Source organism: Polypterus senegalus, chromosome 9 (assembly GCF_016835505.1).
Source record: "Polypterus senegalus isolate Bchr_013 chromosome 9, ASM1683550v1, whole genome shotgun sequence".
Taxonomy (NCBI): domain Eukaryota; kingdom Metazoa; phylum Chordata; class Cladistia; order Polypteriformes; family Polypteridae; genus Polypterus; species Polypterus senegalus.
Genome location: NC_053162.1, coordinates 110,615,108 through 110,640,750, shown reverse-complemented (window position 1 = coordinate 110,640,750; position 25,643 = coordinate 110,615,108). Strand labels below are relative to the sequence as shown.

General features: G+C 39.3%; 1 protein-coding gene across 1 annotated transcript in view; it reads right to left on the bottom strand.

Moving 5' to 3' along the window:
* cep89 (centrosomal protein 89) overlaps positions 1–25,643 on the bottom strand; it is a 440,613-nt gene that overhangs the window by 318,935 nt on the left and 96,035 nt on the right. The window contains exon 7 of the mRNA XM_039762400.1: positions 3,825–4,025. Within this exon, the coding sequence (XP_039618334.1) occupies positions 3,825–4,025 (201 nt within the window). The remainder of the gene's footprint in view (positions 1–3,824; positions 4,026–25,643) is intronic.

Genomic DNA, 25,643 nt, shown 5'->3' with positions numbered 1-25,643 from the left:
GGATCTTTGAAAGGGAGGGACTGTAAAATGGTTTAATATATTGCAGAGATGCTGCTTAAGTCCTTGAAACTGATCAATATATTTTCCAGCATAGAGGGAGATGGGAGGTGAGGAAAATTGGGCAGGTTCTGTTTAAGTTTCTAACTTGAAGATAGTGAAAGAAATGTGTTGCTAGAAAGTTAAATTTAGAATGTAATTGTTCGTAGGATGGAAAGACGTTGTCTATGTACAGATCTCTAAGTGATTTAATCCCAAAAATTTTCCAGCCATTAAAAACTGCATACTGTATGTTTGCGAGGGATGAAAAAGGTGATTCTCATGCAGAGGTTTCGCAGATTCCTACATTTGTTCCATATTCTGAGCAAGTGAAGCACTATTAGGCTATTAGTATATTGGCGATAATTTGCACTTATTAGGGCACAAAGCAAGGAATATAAAGAGGAACTGCAGGATTTCATGTCTATTGCAGACCAAGCCTGTATATGTTCATCTATTTGTGTCAATGTCCAGGTTTTTATATGTTTGCTGCCCAGTAGTAAAACTGAAAGTTAGGTAGAGCCATGCCACTTTCTGCCTTTGTAGGGTCGCTCTTTTGATACGTGAATGTTTTGAATTCCAAATGAATGTGGTTATGGCTGAATCGAATTTCTTAAATAACGATTTATTGATGTATATTGGAATATTTTGAAATAAAAATGTGTGTTAATTCTTCCAGCTAAAGTGAGATGAAGGGCTGACCATCTATGCAAGTCTTGCTTGATTTTTTCAATACAGACAACGAAATTTTGTTGATAAAGAGCTTTTGTTTACTTGTGATGTTTACCCACAGATATATTTAAACTGATCTGTGATAAAAGGGAACGTGTCCAGTTTAATATTGTGTGCTTGAGAATTCAATGGAAAGATCACACTTTTAGTCAAATTAATTCTGAGACCAGAAATCTTTTGAAATTCTGTAAGTGCTATTAGGACTGGAGGCACAGTATTTTGTGGATCAGATATATACAGTACCACATCATCTGCATATAGAGAAATTATTTTTTTCAAATCCTTCTCTGATAATCCCTTTTATCTCATAAGCATTTCGACAGTGAACTGCCAGTGGCCCAATGGCGATTGCAAAAAGTAGTGGTGACAAGGGACATCTTTGTCTGGTACCACATTATAGTTTAAAGTAGTCTGAATTAACGTTGTTAATACAAACTGAAGCTTTTGGATTGATATACAGTAGATTGATCCATGCACAAATGTTCGGGCCAAACCCAAATTTCTCCAATGTAGTGAAAAGGTAGTTCCATTCAATCATATCAAATGATTTTTCTGCATCCAAGGATGATAAAATCTCTGTGATGTTTGACTTTGCAGGTGAGTATATTACATTAAACAGGCATCAAAGATTGTACACTAAATGTCAGCCTTTAGTAAATCCAGCTTGATCTTGTGATATTACTGAAGGCAGCACTTTCTCCATCCTTCTAGCTAGGACTTGAGAGTATCTTAACATCGTTATTCAGAAGTGAAATTGGTCTGTATGATGCATATTGTAATACGTCCTTATTTTGTTTAGGAAAAGATGGTGATTAATGCTTGACGATAAGTTTGAGGTAGAATTTTATTGTCTCTAGCTTCTGTGAATGTTGCTAATAGGAGGGGAGCTAGCTGAGTGGAGAACTTCTTATAAAAGTTGGTAGGGTACCAATCGGGGCATGCTGCTTTCCCACTCTTAAGTGACTTTATAGCATCTAATAATTCTGATAGTGCCAACGGTTTATCCAATTCCTCTGCACTGAGAGCATCTATTTGTGGTATCTGTAATGCATCCAGAAATGCATTAGATTGTGTCTTGTCTTCTTTAAACTTGGTAGAATATAAGTAGTATAAGTAGTCTCTAAATGTGTACCATTATATTTTTATGGTCATTGATTATGTCTCCGGTTGTGTTGGTAATTGCTGGGATTGCATTGTGAAATTCTTGCTTGTGGATTTGTGGAGCTAAAAGATTATTAGTTTTCTATCTGTGTAATGATGTGTTGATATAAAAATGAGTTGTTCAGTTTCTTTAGTTGTCAAGAGGTTGAATTCTGAATGCAGAGCCTGTCTTTTCCTATGAAGAGCCTCACTTGGAAACCTGGCATGTTCTTGATCTAGTGTAGTAATTTCGTTGGTTAGCTTTGATACCTGCTTGGTTTCCAATTTTTTTCTGTGGGAAAGATATGAGATAATCTGTCCTCTTAAGAAGGCTTTCAGGGTTTCCCAGAGTATTACTGCAGAGACCTCTGAGGATATATTTGTCTGTAGACAAAAACTGGTTTGTTTTGATATAAACTCTGTAAAGTTCTCGTCTGCTAATAAAAGTGGGTTAAGATGCCATCTGCGAGATGAGTATGTGGGGCATAATGATTTTACCTTCAAGATCAAAGGGGCATGGTCAGAAATAACAATAGTGTCATAGTTGCAGGATTTAATCGTAGGTAAGAAATGGTTATCTACAAAAAAAATAATCAATTCTTCAGTAGCAATGATGCACTGGTGAGTAGAAGGAATATGTTATTGAATTTGGGTTTAGAAATCTCCAGGGGTCTGATAATTTGTGGTCAGTTACAAACTGTGTAATTGTCTTTGCAGTGTTAGATGTTATCGCCCCTGTGACAGGAGACTTATCTAGAGCTGGGTTTTAAACACAATTGAAGTCCCCATCCATTATAATTTTATGAGGTCAAGAAGTATAAGAATTGATAAAAGTCCCATGTCAGCTGCCTGGAGAAGATCATTTGTGATTTTAACCAGGGCAGTTTCTGTGCTGTATTTAGGAAAAAAAAACAGCTTGAAACTGTTCAAAAAGGTTATTTTTTGAAAGATGGGACTGAAGTTGGGAGGCAACTATCTTTTCAAGAACTTTAGACATGAATGAAACATTTGAAATAGGCTGATATTTGTTAAAGATATTAGGATCTAAGCCAGGTTTGTTCATAATTGGAGTAATTGAGGATGTTTTTAGTGAAAGGAGGACCATGCATGTAGTAAGGGAAGAGTTAACTATAGTAGTTATCATGGGGGAAATATGTGACAGACAGGACTTAACAAAGCTTGTAGGTATTAGATCAAATTGGCATGTGGAAGAATTAGATTTTGTTATAAGTTCCATTTTTTCAGCTGGTAAACTGAAATCTGAGAATAAGGTGGTTGGTAAGGGAATATGGGTGGCAGTGGAAAGTATGTTGTTTTCTGCAGAAATAGAGGAAGCAAGTTGCAGGTGATTCTTTTTTCATTTTTTAAGTTGAACAAATACATAAAAGTACAGCAGTATTTAAAAGAGAGGTTATGGTGAGTAGCAGTTTCTGGTGGTGTAATTAGCCTATTCATTATGGAAAAAAAATAGCTCTAGTATTTTTCCCTCCTGTACTGATAATGTTAGAGTAGTATACAGTTTTGGCAACAGAGAAAGCATTTTGTATTTTAACATATGATCTAAATACATTTTCTTATGTACAACCAGATCCATATACTTAGACATTCCAACTGTCGGCCCATGGCCTTAAGCTGATGGAATTCAGGTGTAAACCAGGGAGTAGTGTGAATAAATGAAAAAATGTGCGCTAAAGCTGTTCATCATAGTCCATGTTTGCAGCTTAGAGGGAACAATGGTTAGAATTTTTTGACAAAGTATTTAGGAACAGTTTCACACATAAACTAAAAGCTCCAGATGAACATCTCATTACCAGAGTTGGATGTTTATTTAATCTATTGTTTCCTAATGATGTTATATAAGATACTATAAACCTCTCAGAGAAATTCTGTGCCTAGAAGTGAAATAGAATTCTTACCAGGTTCATTCTCATATTCTTGAAGAGTATTTCTGACATGCTCTAATAGTTCTTGCTTGAGCTGAAGTTTCTGTAGTTGCACAGTCTGTTGAGTGAGCTGATGAGTTAATTCTTGATTTTCAGAAGTCAACCGTTGTTTTCTGTTTGAATATTTTGTCTGACATGAATCTTGAAGATGTTTGCGTTTGCTGTCTGTCATATCTACAAACATAAGCCAAAAGAGGTAAAAATATTGCTTAATTTGTAATGGTTACATCATTTCACACTGATAATTGTGTTAATCATTCTGAAACATGGTAGGAGTAATACCAATTATGGGACACAACAATATATACACATCCACACTCACTCTAACCAAGAGAAATTTGAGTTATCAGTCAATATAACTTGTATTTTAATATCCATCCACCCATTGTCCAACCCGCTGAATCCGAACACAGGGTCACGGGAGTCTGCTGGAGCCAATCCCAGCCAACACAGGGCACAAGGCAGGAACCAATCCCTGGCAGGGTGCCAACCCACCGCAGGACACACACACAAACACACCCACACACCAAGCACACAGTAGGGCCAATTTAGAACCGCCTGACCTGCATGTCTTTGGACTGTGGGAGGAAACCGGAATGCCCAGAGGAACCCCACGCAGACACGGAGAGAACATGCAAACTACACGCAGGGAGGACCCGGGAAGTGAACCTGGGTCTCCTAACTGTGAGGCAGCAGTGCTACCACTGCACCACCGTGCCATCCGTATTTTAATATTTACATCTAAATCAGTATAACATATACCCTGAATACAAGTAAATTTAACTGTTGACTTATAAGACCTTAACTGTTTTTAAAGACAATAGGATTGGTATTTTGAGTAACGGTTGATAAAACTACATGCTTACACAACAGTAAAACACAACAGTTCTAACTGCAGTTTTAGAGCATAAACTATGTCTAGTGCCAGAGTTACTTCATGCTGTGTTGTTAAGGTAGACTCCTGCAGCCCTGGCTTTCTACAAATAGGATTAGAAAATATATGGATTGAAGGGTTTGGTATATTAACAATAGATAGATTTTTGTTTCTCTCTTCACCATATTTCATTAACAATGCTATGATGCTTGATTGAAATGAGATTTTATTGACAGTATGGCACAGACAATAGAAACCATCTCACCACAAGGCAGTTAGTTTGTTATGCTTTAGAAACTATAATATTAAGTATGGTGGACATCTGCTCCCTTAGCTTTCTGTTCCTTCAATGAAGCACACATTCAGATCATTCTGGTTTACTTTCTTAGGAGTTGCGCCCTTTTAAGACAAAGCGGGCATCTCCCATTCTACCGACTTTAATGGCACATCAGGCCTGTAAAGACAATAGATTTAACAAGGATGTAAACATCCAGCTGCACTAACTACCACATACATTCAAAATTAAGTGGCTAAACTCTTCATACAAGTTATTAGATTATACTTCATCTAATATCTAAGATGTAAATCAGAGCTGAACTGACATCTTTGCAGAGACATTTTCAGGCTAGGAGGCATGAAATAGACAAAGCAAGGACAACAAAGTTATAATTCAATGAATGACAATTCTGATGAACAAAATAATGCAGCAGTGAAAATGCACTGATTTTGTAACTGGAAGTGACTTTAATCAAAGTATGAGAGATTACACATAGTTTCAAAACTTGCTGCACTGAACTCTCTCTAGAAATTTCTGTGGTCACTCACTGAACTCTTAGAGGGACACTCCTAAACACACTCTCCAAAATGACCTCCCTCTGAAACCTGTTCTCGGAAACTAAAAAGCTGATGAGCCATTATCTCCCTTAGAAGCTAAAAGCTGACAAAACACAGAATACCACTGACAAAGAATCTCACAGAAAAGAGTAAGAGTACACTGCTATGCAAGAAGAATCCTTACTTGAACCCGAAGCAGCAACAACAGGAATAACTCAATTTTTCATCACCTTTAAAGACTTGGTATCATAGAAATATTTTTCTCTGCCAAGAATAATTAGAATTCGAAACATCAAGAAAACAACCAGCCTCTTCTATATATTTGTCTGTCTAGTTTACCTGTGTCCTTTCTTGTATGTCAATATATGTGCAATTACTACATTACTATAATCCTTGGTTTATCAATAAATTGTATTATTCTATTCCTTAAAATGAGTGTGCTTCAGTTACCTTAATATAGTAAATAAAGTAAGAGCCTTGCCAGATTATATAATTGATTACTTACACTGCCAAAGGCAAAACGGTTAATTAATTAATTCACCATGGTAAATCTCTTTCCATTTCTACACTGACTACCATTCATTGTTTTAAAAATTAAAAAACTGCTTTAGTTTAAGACAGTAATTAAATCAGAAACTGCTTGTTAACCATTAAAACATAGACAGTGTTTTTTTGCACATCATTTGTGAACTTTGTGTTTAATTTTGTTTTTGTATGTGTAGTTGGGTTTCTGTAGGTAATATGATTTGTTTTGCATACACTGTTTATGGACCTTTAATCTGCATATATTAATATTTTAATATGTTTATATTTATGTATGTTTTTTAGCATCCTTAATTTATTTTCCCCAATTGCTCTTTTATGTTGTTAGTAGGTAAAATAGCCACTGGGGGATGATACAGTTTGGTACTGGCTAATTAGGAACACATTTGCGCATATTTGTATTGAGTCTCATTTGTGTGGCATCTCGTTAAGTTTTTCAAATGCCCTGTCACAATATTTTACATGAAAGACAAAGAGGTATAGCTGTACAGGATGTTATTTTGAAAGTTTAAAGTGTATGTGCCCTCATGTTTTCACAATTGCAAAAGCAGGTGAGATGAAGTGGGGAAGAGGAAACCAAAAAAATAAATCATTGGTTACTTAAAGCAATTGATCTGTCAGAAACCTACTATCACCTCCAGAACTATGTTTTTATCCTGAATATAGTAAGAATTTATTTGATTCTTACCCCATGGTTTACAGGGTACAGTCATATTAAAAATAGCAAAGTAATTGTTTCTATCTTCATACCTATTTCAAGCCCCCATATTCATGTTCTTGTGCATTTACTTTAATTGCACAAGGTGCTCTTTGGCAATCACTTCACTGTGACTACAATCTTACCAGAACCAAATCCTCTCAATGTATCTTAAATAGATTAAACTTGTTCCATATGCCAGAAATGCATAAAGTTTGTTCAGTAGCTGGATAATCACACAGTACATTATATAGGAAGCTTGAGGCTTCTCTGTGTGTTGACACAGAAGTGATAGGAAGGGTGAAAGGGATGTGGAAGAACATCTGGGAGCTGCCCATTTCTCTGACCTGTAAAGAAACCTTTCTAGAACTGAAGGGAAAGATTTCTGAAAGCTATGTAAGGAGCAGTAAACTGTATGAAAGTGAGATCTGGATGATGTATTTTGTATGGAAGCAATAGGACAAAAAGACCATTGTAGTTCAGAAATGTAGAGTGAAAGAAGGAAGATGACTGGGTGAAGAGCTCCACTGAGGGGCTGAGCCCCAGAAGGAGGCTGAAAATGTGGATGCAGGTATTGGCAGATGGCATGAAAAGAACGGGTCTCAACCCAAAGAATGCCCAGAGACTAAAGAAGTTCAAAGAAAAAAGATCTGAAGGGCAGCCAGCCAACCAATGATTACGATGATGCTCAACAAGGATGTTAACTAGAAATTAGAAAACCACATAAAATTATTATTACTATTTACTATTATTTGAATAGTTTCTTGATATATAAACATGACTTAGTTTATCTTACATTATAGAACTAAATAAAGGCTATACTCCAGAGGACATCGAATCGCAGAATGCAGACAGACATTCTTATACAGATGAGCCAAAATGAAGTACCACAATTCTCAAGGTCGTTGAGTGAGGTAGAGTCAGCTGAGTGGGTTGGGGTGGGGGATACTTTGATAGGTCATTCCTTGTAGTTTTCATTCGGCAACATGCCTTCGTCTGGTGCGCACCATGCTTTCGCTGTTGAAGACTTCTTCAAAAACACAACAAAAACACTTTAGCATTCCTTCCAATGGTGACGTCCCAAATTGGAAAACAATTCTTCAACGGGTGGTTTAATTTAGACAGACGGTACAACAATGAACAAAAAATCTCCAGGCCATCCTCAGACTGTACCAAATTCTGAAAACATCCAAGCATTAATTTTGCAGTCTCCTAGACATTCAGCATGCAAACATGTTTCTGCCTAAAGCATTTCCAACACGCCTTTGAGGGGGATTTTGCATGAGGACCTTAATTTTCATCCATACAAAATTATGGTAGTGCAGGAACTGGGAGACTGGGAGAGCCATAGAGAGTTGTACGCAAACATTCTACAAATTGTTCATCAAGATGCCATTGTCATGTGCAGCAACAAAGCACATTTGCATTTGAATGGTTGCATAAATAAGCAAAACTTTGACTATTGGGCTGAAATCAACTCTCATGAACTTCATCAGAGACCCCTGAACAATAACTGTGTTACAGTTTGGTGTGCCATTGCAGAATTTGGTATTGTAGGCCCTTACTTTTTTGAGGAGGGGGAGCAATGGTCACAGTCACTTCAGAACATTACATTGAAATGCTAGAGAACTTTTTGCGGGCCTCAACTGAAAGAAATGGATGTGGTGGATGCCTGATTTCAACAGTATGGAGCAATAGCTCATAGGATGCAAAGATCCATGCATGTTTTGCGGGAGATGTTTCCAAAGAAGCCAATCAAGGGCCTTTTGAACAAGAAAAAATGGTTTTTAAAGGCAGTGATCAGCATGAGCTCAAGCGCGTGCAGAAGGAACTCTGAGTCCAGCTCAGGGCGGCAAAGGCAGAACAACAGCATGAAGGAAATGTGGGATGGGATGAAGATCATCACTGGCTGCAGCTCGAAGTGGGGTGCCCCCATCAAGAGAGACATGGAGAGAGCAAACCTGATGAACAACTTCTTTAACATGTTTGACCACCCTAACCCACTCTCACCTCAGAGTACTGCACCCTCCACCAGTCCTTCTGCTGATACCAGCATAGGAGAGAGTTTTCTCCAACTCACAATTACAGCAGCCCAGGTAAGCAGAGAGCTGAGGAGACCGTGCCAGCAAAGCAGTGGGTCCAGATGGGGTACAAGGCCTGTGCGTTGGAGCTGGGGAGTCTACAGCGTATCTTCAACCTGAGCCTGGAACAGGGGAGAGTCCCGAGGCTTTGGAAAACATCTTGCATCACCCCAGTCCCAAAGGCATCATGTTCTGGTGAGCTGAATGACTTCCGGCCTGTTGCCCTGACATTACATGTGATGAAGACCATGGAGCGGCTGCTGCTTCACCACCTGAGGCCACAGGTCCGCCATGCCCTTGACCCTCTGCAGTTCACATACCAGGAGAAGTTGAGAGCGGAGAATGCCATCATCTATATGCTACACCAATCTCCCTCCCACTTAGACAGAGGCAGTGGTGCAGTAAGAATTATGTTTCTGGACTTCTCTAGCGCCTTCAACACCATACAACCTCTGCTCCTTAGGAACAAGCTGACAGAGATGGGAGTAGATTCATACCTGGTGGCATGGATCGTGGACTATCTTACAGACAGACCTCAGTATGTGCGTCTCGGGAACTGCAGGTCTGACATTGTGGTCAGCAGCACAGGGGCATCGCAGGGGACTGTACTTTCTCCGGTCCTGTTCAGCCTATATACATCGGACTTCCAATACAACTCAGAGTCCCACGTGCAAAAGTTCGCTGACAACACTGCTATCGTGGGCTGCATCAGGAGTGAGCAGGAGGAGATATTTTTAATTGTAAATATGACTCATGCTGCATTGTGCAGATAGTAAATATTATTTATGTGTCACTATTAAGATGATGGAAGGTTGCAATGGTCGGGTCAGGTCAGGTTGGGAACATGCACTGGTTACAGCGCATTGCTGCACCCCCCACACAACGAAACAGCTCACAATCCTGGATGGAAATCCCCCAGGCAGACACACGGTCTGGTCCCATTCTCTAGAAGTGACCATCTCTCTCTGTCATGGCCAGGAGTTACATGGGCATCCCCTTGGCCTGGTACAGCCGCTCAGGTCCTTAACAATAAGAACCTTGTGAGCTGGATCACCCTCAGGGAATTGCGCTACATAACCTTTGTGCTGTAACTGACGCTCCCTCACAATGCAGGTAATGTGCCTCATTCGGGACTTCGTTAGCAACTGCTCATTTGACACAAAGTCAAACCAAAAGTACCCTAGGATTCTCCAAAGAGACACAGTACCAAAGGAGTCCAGTCTTCATCTTAAGTCATTGGATAGCATCCATGTCTTGCAAAGATACAGTAAAACAAGAAGCACCAGGACTCTAAAGATTTGGACCTTTGTCCTTTTGCAAATATATTGGAGTCACTTACCCCTTTCCAGCAGCCTCATGACCCCAAATGGTTTCCCAATTTGTCTATTGACTCAACAGGAAGAGTAACCAGAGACATGAATGTTGCTGTCAAGGTAAGTAAACCTCTCAACGAGGCTGATATTCTCTCTGCAGACAGATACACTTTTTTTTTTTTGTTTTGGCTGTGCCCAAGAGATGATTAAAGGCTCAGACACTCAAACTCCTCGCTCAGCTCCTCAAGAGCCCTGAACACAGCCTCCATAGTCTCCGCAAAGATCAAAGCATCGTTGGCAAAGTCAAGATCAGTGAATCTTTCTTCACCAACAGATGCCACACAGCCACTGGACCCCACAACTCTGCCCAATACCCAGTCCATGCAAGCACTGAACAGAGCAGGAACTAGAATATATCTCTGACAAACTCCAGAATCAAATGGGAAAAATGCAGAGCTTCTGCCTCCAATCTGCACAACATTCACAGTACCAGTGTACAGGCCAACCATGTTATCCAGCACTTCGGGAGGACCCCACAAAGTCTCAGGATGTCCCAAAGGGCAGCTTGAAAGCTGTACAAAAATTAACAGAGGCTGTGTAAAACCAGACGGCTCCGGTTGCTGGTAGGTGAACACATGATCACGGATCCTACTGAGGATGACCCCAGGAAGGAATTTATACAACACTGAGAGCAGTGTTATCCCCCTGTAGTTGCTGCAATCCAGGCAATCACCCTTCCCATTTCAGATAGGAATGACAAGTCATGTTTTCCAGTCAGTTGGGATGATGCTTGTTAGACCTCAAATGGGTGCTGAGTGCAGTTTTGGTCTAAAGGCTACAAAAAAGGACATAGCAGGACTCAAAAACACTTAGAGAAGAGCAACTAGGCTGTGTCCAAGACTACAAGGGATGAATTATGAGGCAAAATTAAAATAGCTGAGCCTATTAAGTTTAAGCAAAGAAAGATTAAAATGAAACATCACTGAAGTGTTTAAAATTCTGAAGGGAATTAAGGGGATTGAGACTTTTACTTATTAAAATAAGTTCATCAATAACACAGGGACATAGTTAGAAACTTGTTAAGGGTAAATTTCACACAAACATTAGGATGTTTTTCTTCACACAGAGAGTCAAATACAAATAGAATAAGTCACCAAATAGTGTGGTAGACAGTAGATTGTAGTAAAATGTAGATACTAGTAGTAGTACATTGCAACATGTCATAAACGTAAGAAGGAGGGTCCTTGGTGTATAGGAAATTTTATCATTTGAATTTGATGACTGTATACTGTATAGCATGGAACTGACATCTCCGTAGTACTGATTCCTCTACTTGTCCTAGAGTACAAAAGAAACACTACCATGCACCAAAATGTGTAGAATGGATCGGTGGGGAAAAACGAAAAAAAAAAAAAAAGCACGATCACTGACCACAACCGCATAAAGGTATGTGACTGAATATAATGTTGCATCAGTGCCACAATATTTTCCGAAGTGTGCTATACAGTTCATAAAATGAATTATTTGAAATGTCATATATACCTGTGTCTCTCTTTTTTGTCAGTGTGACTTTGACATCATGGACCAGAAGGTGCATGCTAATTCAACAAGAGCAGGAATATTTAAGAATAAAACCGAATAAAACAAAGAAACTGACAACAAGATACCATGAAGGCATGATTTACCTGTATTTGTGTGTCAGCTTTTATCCCTCCATATCAGAGAATTCCCTGTAATTTCGAGTTCCATTGTCCCAAAAAACCACTCACATCCATAGTTATTCTCAGTCACATACACCGCTCACAACCACGGCCGCAGTTTTTCTAGTCCCAGTTTCATTCACACACAAGATCTGACACTGTTTTCAAATAACGCCTTTATTTGAAAACTAACAGTGTCAGACTTGGGGGAACTTGAATATGACTAAGAGAATAAAACTGAATAAAAAAAAAAAAAAAACCCTAACTTTTACAAGTACCATACATTTACACCGGCTGTTAAAGATTCAAATTAAATGCATGTTTTTATTATACAGTGGAGGAAATAATTATTTGACCCCTCACTGATTTTGTAAGTTTGTCCAATGACAAAGAAATGAAAAGTCTCAGAACGTTATCATTTCAATGGTAGGTTTATTTCAACAGTGGCAGATTGCACATCAAAAGGAAAATCTAAAAAATAACTTTAAATAAAAGATAGAAATTGATTTGCATTTCATTGAGGGAAATAAGTTTTTGAACCCCTACCAACCATTAAGAGTTCTGGCTCCCACAGAGTGGTTAGACATGAGGTCACCCTCATTAAGGACACCTGTCTTAACTAGTCACCTGTATAAAAGACACCTGTCCACAGAATCAATCAATCAAGCAGACTCCACACTCTACAACATGGGAAAGACCGAAGAGCTGTCCAAGGATGTCAGAGACAAAATTGTAGACCTGCACAAGGCTGGAATGGGCTACAAAACCATTAGCAAGAAGCTGGGAGAGAAGGTGACAACTGTTGGTGCGATTGTTCGAAAATGGAAGGAGCACAAAATGACCATCAATCGACCTCGCTCTGGGGCTCCACGCAAGATCTCACCTCGTGGGGTGTCAATGGTTCTGAGAAAGGTGAAAAAGAATCCTAGAACTACACGGGAGGAGTTAGTTAATGACCTCAAATTAGCAGGGACCACAGTCACCAAGAAAACCATTGGAAACACATTACACCGCAATGGATTAAAATATTGCAGGGCTCGCAAGGTCCCCCTGCTCAAGAAGGCACATGTGCAGGCCCGTCTGAAGTTTGCCAATGAACACCTGAATGATTCAGAGAGTGACTGGGAGAAGGTGCTGTGGTCTGATGAGACCAAAATAGAGCTCTTTGGCATTAACTCAACTCGCTGTGTTTGGAGGAAGAAAAATGCTGCCTATGACCCCCAAAACACCGTCCCCACCGTCAAGCATGGGGGTGGAAACATTTTGCTTTGGGGGTGTTTTTCTGCTAAGGGCACAGGACAACTTAATCGCATTAACGGGAAAATGGACAGAGCCATGTATCGTGAAATCCTGAGCGACAATCTCCTTCCCTCTGCCAGGAAACTGAAAATGGGTCGTGGATGGGTGTTCCAGCACGACAATGACCCAAAACATACAGCAAAGGCAACAAAGGAGTGGCTCAAGAAGAAGCACATTAAGGTCATGGAGTGGCCTAGTCAGTCTCGGACCTTAATCCAATAGAAAACCTATGGAGGGAGCTCAAGCTCAGAGTAGCACAGAGACAGCCTCGAAACCTTAGGGATTTAGAGATGATCTGCAAAGAGGAGTGGACCAACATTCCTCCTAAAATGTGCGCAAACTTGGTCATCAATTACAAGAAACGTTTGACCTCTGTGCTTGCAAACAAGGGTTTTTCCACTAAGTATTAAGTCTTTTTTTGTTAGAGGGTTCAAAAACTTATTTCCCTCAATGAAATGCAAATCAATTTCTGTCTTTTATTTAAAGTTATTTTTTCGATTTTCCTTTTGATGTGCAATCTGCCACTGTTGAAATAAACCTACCATTGAAATGATACTGTTCTGAGACTTTTCATTTCTTTGTCATTGGACAAACTTACAATATCAGTGAGGGGTCAAATAATTATTTCCTCCACTGTATATAGTAGAGTCTTGCTTATCCGACACAAATGGGCCGGCAGAACATCGAAAAAGCGAAAATGTCAGATTAATGGGAGGTGTTAAGAAAAAGCCTATTAAACGTCAAACTGTGCTACAATTTTACACAATACGAACCTAATAATCATGTTTTACAACAAAAAAGAAAAAAATAACCAGAAAAATTAACTTACAGTTACAGAATTGTCTGAAGTTAAATACAGTATGTACTGTACTTAAAAAGTTCAGTCCTGTGGTGATTTAAAGAAATTTTTGATCGTAGTCTGCTTTCCTGACAAGTGTCATTTCTTCTCTGCCAAGTCTCACCATCTTTGCAGCATCATTATGTTGATTCCTGTAGCTTCTTCTTGTTGCTCAATGTATTTAATTGCAGTTTCTAGAGCCTTAACTGCGTCACTCATATAGTCAACATCCATATGAGCGTATATTGTTTACTACAGCATTGTGACTGCATGTGTGTGTGTGTGTGTGTGTTTGTGCTTTGACGTGCGAGTCCCCATCTTGCACCTCAAAACACAAAGCAGTGTCTCAGTACTTTAGCAACACCAGCTTTATTCAGCTTGAAACATCAATAGCGCGGTTATTTATTGTAGCGGGATCTGCCACTCTCCTATACACAGACACAGCAGTCAGGCAGGGTTGTAGCCAAGTAATACTGTGCCCTGCACATTTATAATGTTCCTTGTTCCTTGTATCACCCATCGACAGCAAGCTCTTATAGCATGTCTGCAATCTTTTCGGATTCGCTTTTACGGTGAACTGCTACAGCACTGGGAGACTGTGATTGCTTTGGGACTCTCTTCCTTGTGTCATCCCATTGGGTGCAACCCCACAAGAGTTTAGAAACTTACTCACACCAGCCATGACTCTTTTCAAATATAAAGTGCAGGTTAATTTGTTTTATGTATTTTTACTTTACATTTTGTATTAATCATTTTTATATGAATAGTTTTGGGTTTTGGAACGAATCATCTGAGTTTCCATTATTTTTTATAGGGAAATTTGCTTTGATATACCAGTGCTTTGGACTGCGAGCACGTTTCCGGAACAAATTATGCGAGGTTCCACTGTAATTAGCTGCGGTAGATTCGAAAGCAACAAAAAATAGACTACGCTCACGCTCGCAACTTGCAGTTCTTGTTGCTGACTGATGCAGTTTTTTTTTTGTTTGTTTTTTTTGCTGTGTGACATCAGATAATACAAAATGTTGGATAAGCAAAGGTAGGATAAGCGAGGCTCCACTGTAATAGTAAAAAAAATAGACGCTCACTACTCAAAATGGTAAAATGTTGGGAGGACCCGGGATCGAACCCACAACCTTTTGATTATGAGGCAGTGGTTGTTACCATTGCACCAACCAAACAGACATAACTACTCTGTAATCTAACCTAGTTTATTTTTCTTTGGTTATATTCTTGAATAAAAGCACATTTGTCTTGTTATACTTTTTTTTCTTTCTTTTTATTAATTTTATTGCAATCCATACAAAGTAATCAAGTTTTTACAAAAAGAAAAATTGAGTTAAGAACAGATCGATCCCCACCCCTGAGAGAGAGAGCAAGCCAAACGGCGTGAAATTTAAGGCTTGTAAACATAGCTAAATGAATAAATTCTCTGTGCTTTATGAGCTTATTTTAAAATATTACTGATTAGATCCTGCCATGTTTTGAAAAAAAGTCTGTACGGATCCTCTAACTGAGTATTTGATTTTTTCCAGTTTCAAATAGTATGACACATCTGTTTCCCACTGACTTAAAAGAGGAGAGTTTGGGTTCTTCCAGTTTATCAGAATAAGTCTGCGTGCCAAAAGTGTAGTGAGTGCAATCACAATTTGTTTGTCTTTCTCCACTTTAAGCCCCTCTGGAAGAAACCCAAACACAGCTGTTAATGGGTTAGGAGGGATTGTGAGTTCACATCTGTCTGAAAGGTAATTAAATATTTTTGTCCAGAATAATGCTAATTTGTTGCAGGCCCATAACTTGTTATACCTTTTCTGAACGTGTTTATTTGATATTTGGAGTTCAGTCTTCACAAATTATACAGTTCATGTCAACATTTTGTCAATTATTACTAAAACATGAAAAAGTTTGTTTTAGTTTTGTGTTCAAACATTTCCTGCCATCCTACATTTACAGAGATCATTGTAGACATGGAACACACATGAAATGTATGTATTCCAAATGACAATATATTATTTACCCTCTACAATTCAAAGCACCTCACACCCAGATGAACAGACTTGAGCTCTGAGAATCATCTGTGTAAATTCAGCTGCATCATTGGGGGAAGGGATAGCAGGCTGCTTGCTAAACAAAGGCACTGATGAAGAGGTACGAAGCAATTTAAGGTGGCCCAGGACTACGAAATTTATCACAGGCTTCAGGGATTCTAGTGTTAACTCCTGCTTGTGTACTGGTTTTCATTTTCCCTTTTGTCTCATGGTACCATTATTTATTTTTCTGTAGTGTATAGTATTTATAATTAATGTTACTTGGTACTTTTCTGCATTACACTGCATACACCTAGTCGTGAAGTTTCTCCCCTCCAATTTTAGTGTCATCTTTGAACTTTCAAGTTTACTTGAAAGGTTTACTAACTGTACCAGAATCTACATCATTATTATGAACTAGAAAAAGTAACAGTCTAAGGACAGATTTCACTGATAACTTCACCCATGTGGAGTATTCACCTCTTATCTCTACTCTTTGTATCCATCCAATAACCAAATTAAAATCCAGTTTTGTAATTTGATGCCCCTGATGCCAATAGCTAATAATTTAAAAATGAATCTTTGGTATAAAATTATATTAAAATCCTTTGGAAAGTCATAAAAAGCTAGCACATGGTTTGTTTTTTATCCTACTGTAGCCTGCTCAAGCATCTAACAGATTCATTTGACAAGATTTCTCTCTCATTAACCCATGCTGGCTGTTATTTTTGTAATGGTCTCTTCTAATTTATTTTTTGTTATAGGTTGCATAACTATGTATAGTTAAGTACAATTTATTAATCTGCAACTACCAGGATCCATTTTATCTCCCTCTTAGAAGATTAAGGTCAAATTTACAACTTACAGTAATCAGATACTTGTCCCCTCTGAAGTGACTATTAAAATATGCTTAAAAAAATTATAATTAACACATTTTGTTTCTTTCAGAATAACCAGTCAAATCACATTAGGTTGGGGAGTTTATTAGACTAAATGTTGAGGGCCTAAAGTACATCTTAAATCTTCAATTTTAAAATCTCTAAGCTCAGAGTATGTATCTGACTCTGCCTGAGGCATTACATTTATTTTTCCATTTGCAAATACTTGGGTTAATTATATTAGTTCTTTTGCTATTTGTAGCCTAATAATTTCTCATTGTGCAATTCTGATGTTTCTTTGAATTGCAGTTGTATTTGAAAATTTGTTTGATGTTTATTTTGGCTTCTCTACCGGTTATTTTTTTGGTCAATTTTTGAAGTTCCTTGCTATAGGGTCCAGTATTCCTGTAAATCTGAACGAGTTAGGTTTTTAAATTTTTTGTATAGTGATCTTTTCTGTCTTATATTTTAATGATGTTACAAATGGTGTATTTCTTTAGTCTTTTTGTTTAATTCAAAGCAAAGTTTTGTTAAGCAGCACATTTTAGCCTTAAGCATTTGATTTTTAAGCAATAAGTTTAAAGACAGACAGCAGCTTGTCATAACTGAAATCAGGCCAAATATGCACCCTATAACTGTTTCTGAAGGTCAATTTCTGCACATGAACGAACTGAAGTTCAGTAAGAGATTATCTGTACATGATACATTTACCTTACCCTGTGGAGATCAGTGAATAGCAGTAATATGTGTTATATTGCACACATTCTGCATCAGTTTTGCATTTATGCAAAATCCTCACTTTTACATGATACACTATCAGTACACTATCAGCAGATAGTATACTGGTGTCATTGGCATTTTGTATATAGCTGTCATTATTATAACTGGGCAAATAAATTTCCTACAGCCTGTATTCACTCTGCCCTGATTAGAACATTAGAACACTCTAGACGAGAACAGGCCATTCAGCCCAACAAAGCTCGCCAGTCCTATCCACTTATTTCTTCCAAGAAAACATCAAGTCGAGTTTTGAAAGTCCCTAATGTCTTACTGTCTACCACACTATTTGGTAGCTTATTCCAAGTGTCTATTGTTCTTTGTGTAAAGAAAATCTTCTTAATGTTTGTGCAAAATTTACCATTAACAAGTTTCCAACTATGTCCCCGTGTTCTTGATGAACTCATTTTAAAATAACAGTCTCGATCCACTGTACTAATTCCCTTCATAATTTTAAACACTTCAGTCATGTCACCTCTTAATCTTCTTTTGCTTAAACTGTATAGGCTCAGCTCTTTTAATCTTTCCTCATAATTCAACCCCTGTAGCCCTGGTATCAGCCTAGTCACTCTTCTCTGGACCTTTTCTAGCGCTACTATGTATACTTTTTATAGCCTGGAGACCAAAACTGAACACAGTACTCAAGATGAGTCCTCACCAGTGCATTATAAAGGTTGAGCATAACCTTCTTGGACTTGTACTCCACACATCGTGCTATATATCCTAACATTCTGTTAGCCATCTTAATGGCTTCTGAACACTGTTGGGATGTCGATAACTTAGAGTCTACTATGACTCCAAAATCCTTCTCATAAGGTGTACACTCGATAATCAGACCGCCCATTGTGTATTCAAACCTAACATTTTTACTTCCTATGTGTAATACTTTACATTTACTGACATTAAATTTCATCTGCCACAAATCTGCCCAAGCCTGTGTATCCAAGTCCTTCTGTAATGATATAACGGATTCCAAATTATCTGCAAATCCACCTAACTTGGTATCATCTGCAAACTTAACCAGCTTGTTACTTATATTCCAATCTAAATCATTTATGTACAGTGGTGTGAAAAACTATTTGCCCCCTTCGTGATTTCTTATTCTTTTGCATGTTTGTCACACAAAATGTTTCTGATCATCAAACACATTTAACCATTAGTCAAATATAACACAAGTAAACACAAAATGCAGTATTTAAATGATGGTTTTTATTATTTAGGGAGAAAAAAAATCCAAACCTACATGGCCCTGTGTGAAAAAGTAATTGCCCCCTTGTTAAAAAATAACCTAACTCTGGTGTATCACACCTGAGTTCAATTTCCATAGCCACCCCAGGCCTGATTACTGCCACACCTGTTTCAATCAAGAAATCACTTAAATAGGAGCTGCCTGACACAGAGAAGTAGACCAAAAGCACCTCAAAAGCTAGACATCATGCCAAGATCCAAAGAAATTCAGGAACAAATGAGAACAGAAGTAATTGAGATCTATCAGTCTGGTAAATATACAGTAAAGCCATTTCTAAAGTTTTGGGACTCCAGCGAACCACAGTGAGAGCCATTATCCACAAATGGCAAAAACATGGAACAGTGGTGAGTGGCCGGCCGACCAAAATTACCCCAAGAGCGCAGAGACGACTCATCCGAGAGGTCACAAAAAGACCCCAGGACAACGTCTAAACAACTTCAGGCCTCACTTGCCTCAATTAAGGTCAGTGTTCACGACTCCACCATAAGAAAGAGACTGGGCAAAAACGGCCTGCATGGGAGATTTCCAAGACGCAAACCACTGTTAAGCAAAAAGAACATTAGGGCTCGTCTCAATTTTGCCAAGAAACATCTCAATGATTGCCAAGACTTTTGGGAAAATACCTTGTGGACTGATGAGACAAAAGTTGAACTTTTTGGAAGGCAAATGTCCCGTTACATCTGGCGTAAAAGGAACACAGCATTTCAGAAAAAGGACATCATACCAACAGTAAAATATGGTGGTGGTAGTGTGATGGTCTGGGATTGTTTTGCTGCTTCAGGACCTGGAAGGCTTGCTGTGATAGATGGAACTATGAATTCTACTGTCTACCAAAAAATCCTGAAGGAGAATGTCCGGCCATCTGTTCGTCAACTCAAGCTGAAGCGATCTTGGGTGCTGCAACAGGACAATGACCCAAAACACACCAGCAAATCCACCTCTGAATGGCTGAAGAAAAACAAAATGAAGACTTTGGAGTGGCCTAGTCAAAGTCCTGACCTGAATCCAATTGAGATGCTATGGCATGACCTTAAAAAGGCGGTTCATGCTAGAAAACCCTCAAATAAAGCTGAATTACAACAATTCTTTAAAGATGAATGGGCCAAAATTCCTCCAGAGCGCTGTAAAAGACTCATTGCAAGTTATCGCAAACGCTTGATTGCAGTTATTGCTGCTAAGGGTGGCCCAACCAGTTATTAAGTTCGGGGGGCAATTACTTTTTCACACAGGGCCATGTAGGTTTGGAGTTTTTTTTCTCCCTAAATAATAAAAACCATCATTTAAAAACTGCATTTTGTGTTTACTTGTGTTATATTTGACTAATGGTTAAATGTGTTTGATGATCAGAAACATTTTGTGTGACAAACATGCAAAAGAATAAGAAATCACGAAGGGGGCAAATAGTTTTTCACACCACTGTATACTTAAAATAGAAGCGGTCCTAGCACTGACGCCTGTGGAACACCACTCATAACATCGGCCATTTCTGATGAGGTTCCTCGCACCATCACCCTCTGCTTCCTGTGTTTGAGCCAATTCTGCACCCATCTAAAAACATTACCCTGAACTCCCACTTCTTTTAATTTGATGCCCAAACTCTCATGTGGCACCTTATGAAATGCTTTCTGAAAGTCCAGATAAATAATATCATAAGCTCCACTTTGATTGTATCCTTTTGTTGCCTCCTCATAGAATTCCAGCATGTTAGTAAAACACGACCTCCCTCTTCTGAACCCATGCTGACTGTTCAGAATAACTCCTTGCCATGTGTTGCTCAATCTTATCCGTAATAATTCCTTTCATTAATTTTCCTGTGATGCATATTAGGCTTACTGGCCTATATTTGCTTGGATCTGCCCTGTCACCCTTTTTATATAATGGGATGATATTTGCCATTTTCCAGTCCTTTGAAATCTCTCCAGTGTGCAGTGACTTCCTAAAAGTATGTGTCAAGGGTTTATATATGTATCCACTAGCCTCCTTAAGATCACGAGGATAAATATTATCTGGTCCCGATGATTTGTTTGATTTCATCTTATTTCATCTGAGCAGCACTTCTCCTTCCACAATTTCCAAATCCCTCAGTACCTCCTTAGTAGTCGCGTTTACCTCTGGGAGGTTATCCACTTGCACACTTGTAAACACCTCCGAAAAAAGTAAGTTTAGGGCATCCGCTATTTCACGGTCTGTATCTTTTAATTCCCCTTTACTATTCCTGATGCACTTGACCTCCTCCTTGACGGTTCTTTTACTACTAAAATACTGAAAGAATCTCTTAAGGTCTTCTTTCACCTTATCTGCTATATTCCTCTCCAACTGTCTTTTAGCCTCCCGGATATCCTTCTTAATGGTTGTGGAAGCCACATGTCCTCACTAAGATGGGGCTCATCATCCAACTGAAGAGGTTTTACATTTAAACCCTGTTTGGCATAAACAGCAACACCACCTCCTTTTCTGTTCTGTCTGTTCTTCCTAAAAAAGGTGTATCCCTCTATGTTACACTCATCCCCAACTTTGTTATTTAGCCAGGTTTCCATTATTGCTATAATATCATAATTATGCTCTGCTACATACAACTCCAACTCACTTACCTTATTTTTGATACTTCTAGCATTAAGGCAAGCTATTTTTAATGTGTTACTTCTTCTACATTTAAATGTTTGCTTAGAATTTACATTACTATGCATTTTTATTTCTACACCATTGTTTGTTCTTCCATGTATAGATCTAAACCTGTCCTAAACTCCCTGCCACCCAATTCCCTAGCTTAAACAATCCTCGACTAGCCTAAACATATGGCTCCCCAATAGATTGGTGCCCCTCAAGTTCAAATGTAACCCATCACGGCGGAACAGGTTCCATCTGTTCCAAAAGGAGTCCCAGTGTCCCATAAACCTATATGCTTCTACTCTGCACCAAAATTTGAGCCACGCGTTAAGCCTTCTAATCTCCTCAATCTTACCTGGACTGGCACATGGCACAGGCAGAACTATAGAGAAGACTACCTTGTCAGTTCTGCTTCTCAGCTTGGCAACTAACTCTTTGAATTTGGATCGCAGAACTGACAGACGACCCTTATGTAGGTCATTTGTTCCAACATGGACAATGACAACTGGATCCACCCCCGCTCTGGCCAAGAGCCTATCCATCCTTCCAGGGAGGTCTCCCACCTGTACTCCCGGAAGGCAACACATCGTGCGAGACTCTCTCTCTCTCTGGAGCACACCTATGCTTCAATCCCCCTAATGATTGAGTCACCAACTATCACTACCTCTCTCTTTTTGGGAATTGGTTTTGAGGTGGCCCGTTGGTGCTCCTCATCCCTGCCTACCGCTTCAGAATTATCAGAGACACCGTCCAGCTCCGCAATGACATGATAATGGTTTGACACTTCTAATTCTGAGGTTGATGCCCCCAGACAATGGGCACCCTTTACACCTTGTGACCGTGACCCACCTATTCCTACCTGTCTGGTCTGGAATCTCCTCTCACGCCACCTTGGGGGTGCACACTATCTCTCTAAAGGACACCTGGGCCAAGTCTGCCATTTCTCTATTACAACGCAGGTCAGCCAACTCCTCCTCCAGTTAAGCGATCCTGATCTTGAGGTGCTGGATCAGATGGCACCTCTTGCAGATGTAGCCCTCAGAGACAACTGGCTTTTCCAAACCATCATCTAAAAAGTCTAACATCCGACAGGACTTGCATTGCACTGGCCTCATTATTAAAATTTGATTTGGGATTACTAAAATACCTTAACTTTTTTTTTTCTTAAAATTTAATTTCTTCTTCTTTCAGCTGCTCCTTAATGGTAACACAAAGATCTGCTACAGATATTTTACACCTTTTCACCTTAAGCTCCTGTACTGTTCTCCATCTCTTTCTCCACTTTTCTCTATCTCTTCTCCTAACTTTGCTCTCCTCTTACTTATAAGCTCTCCACTCACACTGTTTGTATTACCCCATATTAATGAACCCTTACGCTGTCGCCCATTTAACTGTTCTACCTCTGGACCGCTAAGGACAGTTTAACACTAGAATTACCAGAGCCTACGAAAAAACTCGTAATTCCGTCCCACCTTAAACTGCTTCTTAAATCCCTTCACACCTCTCCCCAGCGCCCTTTGTCTCTAAATGTGCTGATAAAGAGAAGCTAGGAGCAGCCGGCTATTCCATCCCCCACCAATTTAGAACGCACTAACTTCTCCCAGCTCATGCCTTGATTGAGTACCAGGGAGTGAAGTGGAGTTTTAGAGTGGAAATAATAGATCGTTGTTTGGAACACACGCATTTCATGTCTGTTCAGTTTCTACAGTAATCTGTGTCAACACATTGTTAAAACAGAAACGTTTTTTTATATTCTAGTAGTAGATGACAAAATGTAGGCATAAACTATATAATGTATGAAGCCTGAAGTCCAAATAGTAAAGAAACATTTTCACAAGAATAACACAATTTGCTTTTATTCAAAATATAACTGCAGAAACAAACAGCACCTTAACATGCGACATTGACACCAGTTCATTGTAACTGCTTCTGTGGTTCAATAGACTCAGCTCCCGCTTGGGAATCAAGGGTCAAGTTCGATCCTGCCCCTCCGCTTTGAGAAGTAAACTGCTCTTAGTCTTACTGTTTTAGAATAAAAGCATACATTTGATTTCAGACTGTAACAGCCGGTGCAATTTATGATCCTTGTAAAGGTTAGCTTTTTTTTTTTTATTATTCACTTTTCATTTTCTCAGTCGCGTTCAGAATCAATCCATACAACCCCATCTGACACGGCTGTTTTCACTAAAGACGCGCTTATAGCTCTGCAGTGTACCACGATGCATACTAACGCCAAACCCACCCACCCCCGGGTTCTGACACACAGATGCTGGCGAAGCTGCCTTCTTCGTATCTCACCGTCACTTGCTTTTCTTTTTATTCAGTTTTATTGAGTGCTCCTGCCAGTCCCCGCATGTTGCTGTATGCTGTTTCTTTTGTACCCAGGACATGCAGAGGAAAGAATGGTAAAGACCAGTAACTTCGGCGCTATATGCAATCATCAGACACTCCCCATCTGCCCGTGTCGCTCAAACACAGGAACATATATTGGTGTAAAGTATAACAAAAGTGCACTTTTATTCAAGTGCACTTTTTCCATCGCCTTTTCCTGTAAGAAGCAGTGTACACACTTCTCTCTATGCTGTGGTTTCTATTACACACCTGAAAGAAAGAGACAATATATGTGAAAATATAATCGCACTAATGCAATATTATTTGAAAACGAACAGCGCCAGATCGGGTGTGAATTTATGCAGGAACTGGAAATTCTCTGATGCGGACCTTCCCCAGGGAAGAAAGTACAGTGTCAGGTGCTCATTCAGTGTAATAGAAACCATAGCACAGAGAGGTGTGTACACGCAACAAGTACACGGTCGTAAATGTAGGAAGGACGGTCCTTGGGTGTGTGGGAACTGTTAATATTTGAATGTGATGATTTTATATAGCACGGAATGAAAATCTGCACTTCTTAGCATTGCACCATGCAAGCTGTCGATCAATCGCCTACTGTAACTTGCTTTCTTTTTCTTTGGTTATACAGGTAGTTTTGAATAAAAGTGCACTTGTTTTGTTTGTAAATGAAGTGTCTGCGCACTTTTCGTGGCATTACACGTGTATTTTTGAGCATGCCCGCTTGAGCAGTATAAAAAGTATTGAAAAGTATAACAAAACAACGGGCAGATGGGGAGTGTCTGATGATTGCATATAGCCAACTTACTGCTCTTTACTATTCTCTCCTCTGCGTGCCCTGGAGTACAAAAGAAACAGAATACAGACGCTTATAGCTCTGCTTGTACCACGATGCATACTAACGCCCCACCCGGTTCTGACACACAGACGCTGGCTAAGCTGCCTTCTTCGATCTCACCGTCACTTGATTTTCTTTTTATTCAGTTTTATTGAGTGTTCCTGCCAGTCCCCGCATGTTGCTGTATGCTGGATATTTTCACATGTATTGTCTCTTTCTTTCAGGTGTGTAATAGAAACCACAGCATAGAGAGACATTGTACATTGCTTCTTACAGGAAAAGGCGATGGAAAAAGTGCACTTGAATAAAAGTGCACTTTTGTTATACTTTTACACCAATATATGTTCCTGTGTTTGAACGACACGGGCAGATGGGGAGTGTCTGATGATTGCATATAGCCGGTTACTGGTCTTTACCATTCTTTCCTCTGCATGTCCTGGAGTACAAAAGAAAAGCATACAGCAACATGCGGGACTGGCAGGAACACTCAATAAAACTGAATAAAAAGAAAAGCAAGTGACGGTGAGATAAGAAGGCAGCTTCGCCAGCGCTTGTGTGTCAGAACCCGGGGTTTGCGTTAGTATGCATCGTGGTACACTGCAGAGCTATAGCGTGCCTTTAGTGAAAACAGCCGTATCAGATGGGGTTGTATGGATTCATTCTGAACGCACTGAGAGAATGAAAAGTGAATAAAAAAAAAAGCTAACCTTTACAAGGATCATAAATTGCACCGTCTGTTACAGACTGAAATCAAATGTATGCTTTTATTCTAAAACAGTAAGACTAAGAGCAGTTTACTTCTCAAAACGGAGGGGCAGGATCGAACTCGTGACCCTTGATTCCCAAGCGGGACCTGAGTCTATTGAACCACAGAGGCAGTTACAATAA